Source organism: Bos mutus, chromosome 13 (assembly GCF_027580195.1).
Source record: "Bos mutus isolate GX-2022 chromosome 13, NWIPB_WYAK_1.1, whole genome shotgun sequence".
Lineage (NCBI taxonomy): Eukaryota > Metazoa > Chordata > Mammalia > Artiodactyla > Bovidae > Bos > Bos mutus.
The window spans coordinates 47,793,367-47,799,366 of NC_091629.1; the positions used below are offsets into that span (position 1 = coordinate 47,793,367).

A 6,000-nucleotide genomic window follows, 5' to 3' on the forward strand; every position below is an offset into this window, starting at 1 on the left:
TATGAGGATAGATGGGTTTGTGGCCATAACAGTGGAGAGAAAGGTCTTCGTGCCCAGCCTGTCTCTTCTTATTTGAACCTAGCCAGAGATCCCATTTTACTCTTTTGAAGCATAGTCTCCATAAAGGTCCTAATGAAGGCTTAGATGTTCCTAAGATGGGGAGCTCAGCAGTCTACTAGGCTTTCAGTCTGCTCCAGTCTGAGAAGATCTTTCTATGGAGAATGTGTCCCCTGCCACACCTAGAACTTCCTTGACTGGTCCTTTCTCTCCTAAGGGGCCTTCAGACTGTCCTGTTGGAATCCCAAGGCAGCCTTATTTATTCAAACTGGTCCCCTAATTATTCCCTTTGACTGCCCCTCCCCCTTTCCGAATGTGGCCTCCACATATGCTCTGGGCCCCAGGGCAGGACAGACTTGCCGTGAGTGATGTGTGGTCCTTGTTGTCTCCTCCTTTCAGGAGCACAGCCAGGACACAGACGTGGAGGATGGGGCCTTGCAGTAAGCAGGTATGGGGGTCCTGGTGGGGAAGGGTGAAGTAGAGGGCCTACCATGAAGTAGACCTGGCAGGGTAGTACTGTGTCTATCAATGAAGGCTCTCTGGTCTCCCGCCATACCGCCATGCCCATTTGTGGTGGGGCTTGGTGGGTTGTGGAGCAGGAATCGTGGTTGGGCTAGCCAGGTCTGCCCAACAGGAGTTCCCTCAGCACATGCCCAGCCGCATTGCCTGTCCCCACTTGTAAGGAGCTCTGAGTCTAGTGGAGGTAAACAGACCGTTACCACCCAGTGTGAGCAGAATGACAGGGACTAGAGAGGCAGGGGGTGAAAGAGGGGTGCGGTAGAAGAGGTGATGTGTAGCCGAGCCTGTTGAGGACTGAGGGCAAAGCATCTAAGGGAGCACCTTCAGCAGAGGCAGAAAGCCTGCCATGCTTGGTGTGTGGGAAATGGGCCAGTCTCCTGCAGCTGCAGTCCCAGCTCCGCCCATTAGGGACAGGGAGCTGCTCGTCCTCAGAGGGTGATGATTATGCCGGACTTAGAGGCTGGGGTTGGATCCTGTCGGGAGGAAATGTCCTGTGTGTCCCAGCCCCACAGGGTTGTGACTGTGCCAGTGTAATAGAGGTAGAAGCTGACACACTGAAGAGGGCAGGGAGATAAAGCACATAGCCCACAAGATCCCAAGGTGATCACTGGTGGAGCCTAGATTCTAACCTATTGCTGTGTGGCCTCAGAGCCCACTCTCTGGTTGGTATTTACCACCCTGCTTTGCTCCACGCTAGAGGGAAGCCAGGCCACACCAGCTCTGCCCCATTCCTTTGGGGACCTTTTCCAGGGTATGACAGACTTGGGTGGAGGAAGGTCTCAAAAAACAGAGGTATCCTTATGCAGGACACACTCACGCTGTGAGTCCGTATGTGCTCCACCACACCTTGAAGTTTAGGCAGTCTTTGTGGTTTGTTTTACCTGGGAGGCTAAGTTGTACCTTGTTCAACCAGTTTGAAGGAGAGGTGCTGGGGACTCATGTGAGGACATGGAGGCCTAGAGAAGGAGGAGAGTCATCCAAGGTTTCATGGCCAGAAGGTTAGGAAGCCAGAGCGAGGGCACAGGCATACCTGTGTCTGCAAACAGCAAGTGCCATTGCACTCTCGTCTTCCCAGACCTTGTTACCTAAAGCACAAAGGGGCTCTTCCTCTCAGCCTTCGTTCTCTCTTGTCTCTCTCAGTCTGACAGGAGCGATGGCCACCAGCAGGAGAAAGGCGTACACTGTACCAGGCCTCAAGCTGGGCACCCACCCCTGGATAGCACCCCCAGCGGGTCCCAGAGGAGAGCTGGCAGCAGGCACCATCTCCCTCACGTGTATCAGCCAGTGGCGCATTCTCTGCAGGTGGAGTTATCAGCATCCCTTCCTCACGTACCCTCCCTGTTGGTACTGCCCAGGCCAGAGGGCAGAGCACAGTCTCCCTACAGTCTGCCTCCCCTCCCCAGGACATTCCCAGGCTTGGGGTTTTTCTATAGGTTTGGAGGGGGGTGGGGCCCACAGGGAGGGGACCTTGACAATAAAGAGATTGGATCCCAACTTGCTCTGAGATGGGATGGTTGTGTTTTTTTGTGAAGGAACCCTGGGCCTCCTGTCCAACCAGAAATCAGGTCTGCTGCGTGCCCTTCTGTTCTCCCCTTCACTCCTCCCTGCCAGAGAGCGTTGTCCAGGGTGCCAAATACTGATCTTCCTGGGTGGTAGTGTCCCTGGCTAAAATAGGGATTAAAATGACCAGTAGTGTTGTTGGGGAGGGTCAAATGTGTCAGTGCCCACAAGAGCACCTTCATGGTTGAAGTACCAAATGATTTTTGATCCTCTTGGTCAGGCAGTGGTAGGTTCAGGCCTCAGTCTCAGTAAGTCTGGTCTTTCCCAGCTCTAAAATGGTTCTACAGTTCACCACTTTCTCCTCTTCTGTGTCCTGGTTTAGGACACTTGTTTTTTCACAGGGATCTTGGGCAGCAAGAGGAGAGAGGCTAGTAGCTGAGGCTGTGAGTCAGAGATCCAGACCTGGGCTGAGAAGTAACCCTGAGGAACTGATCAGTCTGGAGAGATGAAGAGGGTGTCCAGAGGAAAGGGTCGCAGGGAGCGCCTCTGCCCTTGAAGGGCCCTTGGTGTAGCAGAGTACTCCGGTCCCTGAGCCTGCAGTGTGTCCTTGCACCCAGAAGGTCAAGCCCAGCTCTTGCTGAGCCCGCTGCACATCTCCCTCTGTTCAAGGCAGGGAAGTGCTGCCCTGGACTGGGACTTGGGCAGAGTCTAAAGGGGTTTTGGTGCCTGGTGAACATGACACGAAGACTGACTCCATGTTCCTGTGTCCCCAAAGCTTAGTGCCGTGTGTCCATTGTACTGTATATAACACTTCTAGATTGCACAGGGCCTACTCAGTATGCTAGACTGAGGCACTCACTTTTCAGAGCTGGGGGGACAGGTAGAACAGCAGGGGCCACGTGCTTGCTTAATATGCCAGGTGTAGAGGCCACCAGAAAAGCAGAGAAAACCCTTGCCAGGGTTGGAAGCATCTGCCCTACACAGAGGCCCTGTTTAATCACCCTGGGACCAGGAAATACCCTGGACATGAGTAGGAATGGGATTCCCTAATTTCCCTGGCAGCCCAGAAAAGCCCCAGAACTACTTCAGCCACTAAGAACGCCCAGACTTGGGCCCTGGAGTCTGGAGGTTCTCATCCACAAAACCCTGTGCACACAGGCCTGTCCTTCCCTGTCTGGGACCAGGAGAGCTCCGTAGGTTTCATTTTTCTTTCCAACCTTTGAAAAACAAAAGATCATGAAGAAACGTGATACCTGATTCTGCCCAAAGGACTGACATTCTCTAGATATTTTCAAGATCTTAAAGTATCAGTTGTGATCCTAGTAGATTCCTACTGCTAGTGGGTTTCCTGGATTGGGAACTAAGACTCTACCCACTGTACTGCTGCCAGTAAGATTTGTGACCCTAGCATTTCTTTTTCTTTGCCGGGTCTCCGTTTGTTCATCTGTGTGAGGGGTTAGCCTAGACAGTAAGTGGGCCTTATTTCATTTGTGTAACAAACCACTCTGAAATTTAGCACCTTTCAGTTCAGTTCAGTTCAAGTTACTCAGTTGTGTCTGACTCTCTGTGACCCCATGAATCACAGAAGGCCAGGCCTCCCTGTCCATCACCAACTCCAGAAGTTTACTCAAACTCATGTCCATCGAGTTGGTGATTAGTGAACATTAATTTGTGTTTGATTCTGTAGCTTGGCAATTTAGGCTCTGAACCAGCTGGGTGATTGTTCTGCCTATCTCATCTGGGCTCTCATGTAGCTGAAGTGAGCTGGCAGATTACTGGAAACTGATTGGTCCCAGATAACCACACACTTGTCAAGTGGTTGCACAGTGGGGGCCACATACTCCTAGTATCTAGCCAGCAAGACGGGTAAGCACTGATATGTAGGTGCTCATCAAGCTCTTTGCTTGTGTTATGCTTGTAACATTCCATTGGCTAACACAGATTGTATGGCTAAACCCAAATTCCTCTATATGACCATAATTTGTTTTTAACCTACCTCAGGCTTCATTTCACTTGTCAATTCAAAACATTCAGTAGCAGCTGCTAGAGTGCTTTATGAGGATTTGGAGCAGTTTTTAAAGACTATTAGGAAGTAGTAATATGATAATTTGGTCATGTTTTTTATGGGCAAGGAATTGAAACATGGGTCTGTGAGTGTCAGGTGTTAGCTCACCCGGGCCAGGTCATATCTTGTCCCATGTGCTGTGCCTGGTCGCTCAGTCGTGTCCGACTCTTTGCGACCCCACAGGCTGTAGCCCCCCAGGCTCCTCTGTCCGTGGGGATCTCCGGGCAAGAAGAGTGGGTTGCCATGCCCTCTTCCAGGGGATCCTCCCAACCCAGGTCTCCCACATTGCAGGCAGATTCTTTACTGTCTGAGCTACCAGGGAAGCCCCATAAGGACACTGTATATGCAGTGGGCCATCTGATGAAACCACAAAAATACAAATAGAACAGCAAAAGATTCTGAGCCAGCTGTTCTGAGTTTGAATCCCATTTGGACCATTGATTGGCTTTGGGTAAATCAAAATCCCTCTACCTGTAGCCATAGTCTTCATAAATAATTATTATATAACAGTAAACCACTCTGAGGGTCTGTTATTAATCTAAAAGGCACATTTTACCCTTAACCTCCACAGCCACTTTTTAGGTGGATGTAGTGTGAACTTTGAAATTCCTCTCTCCATTCATGTGACAAGCCTCTTCCAGCTCTCCTCCTCTACATACTCAAATTTCCTTTATTGACTCTTCCTCTTATGTTGGCATGTTCATCATTTTTCTGTATGAGTTCCTGGCTCACCAAACCCATGGCTTCAGACTTTACATTCATGCCTCCACCATCTCTACCTCTTAACTCTGTCTTCCCCAGGAGTGCCAGGGGACATACAGAGACCCAGCTGATGGCTGCACTTGGATGTCCACGAGGACCTCAGCTGAGCCCTGCCCTCCCCATCTTGGGCTTCCCAGGTGGTGCAGTGGTAAAGAACCCACCTGCCAATGCAGGAGACACAAGAGACTCAGGTTTCCATTCTTGGGTTGGGAAGATCCCTGGAGTAGGAGAATGGCAACCAACCCACTCCAGTATCGTTGCTTGGAAAATTCGATGGACAGAGGAGCCTGGCGGGCTATTATAGTCCATGGGGTTGCAAACTTGAACATGACTGAGACACACACACGGCGTCTTTTATTTTCATGAATCCTGCATCTTGGAGAATGGTGTATGTGTTTACCCTGTTGCTCATGTCAGCATCATGTTATTTTTTTCCAAGGTATGCCTTAGCTCTAACTTGTTTTTTGTCCCACTCCCTTAGTAGGTTAAAGCCCCTTTTATCTCTTAAAGACTTTTACAATAACCTAACTAGTCTTTCACTTTCCATCAGTCTGCTCTTTCAGTTCAGTCCAGTCACTCAGTCATGTCTGACTTTTTATGACCCCATGGACTGCAGCATGCCAGGCTTCCCTACCCTTCACTATCTCCTGAATTTGCTTAAATTCATGTCCGTTGTTTCAGTGATGCCATCCAACCATCTCATCCTGTCGCCCCCTTCTCCTCCTGCCTTCAATCTTTCCCAGCATCAGGGTCTTTTCCAGTAAGTCAGTTCTTCACATAAGGTGGCTAAAGTATTAGAGCTTCAGCATCAACATCAATCCTTCCAATAAACACCCAGGACTGATCTCCTTTAGGATGGACTGATTGGATCTCCTTGCAGTCCAAGGGACTCTCGAGTCTTCAACACTACAGTTCAGAAGTTCCTAGAACAGGACCTCACACAAATTAGGGATAGTACTTAGGCAGTACTATCTATGTATTACATAAATGATTATTTAGGAAGAACACAAAGGGAATTCCCTGGCAATCCAGTGGTTAGGACTTGGCACTTTCACTGCTAAAACCTAGGTTTAGTCTCTGGTCGGGAAACTAATTCC

At 49.8% G+C, this 6,000-nt stretch overlaps 1 protein-coding gene across 4 annotated transcripts in view; it reads left to right on the plus strand.

Moving 5' to 3' along the window:
- RALY (RALY heterogeneous nuclear ribonucleoprotein) overlaps positions 1-2,070 on the plus strand; it is a 91,058-nt gene extending 88,988 nt beyond the window's left edge. For all 4 annotated transcript variants that reach the window (XM_070381605.1, XM_070381603.1, XM_070381606.1 and 1 more), the window contains 2 exons: positions 457-505; positions 1,717-2,070. In XM_070381605.1, the coding sequence (XP_070237706.1) occupies positions 457-501 (45 nt within the window). In that variant the 3' untranslated portion in view covers positions 502-505; positions 1,717-2,070. The remainder of the gene's footprint in view (positions 1-456; positions 506-1,716) is intronic.
- Positions 2,071-6,000: the final 3,930 nt, after the last annotated feature.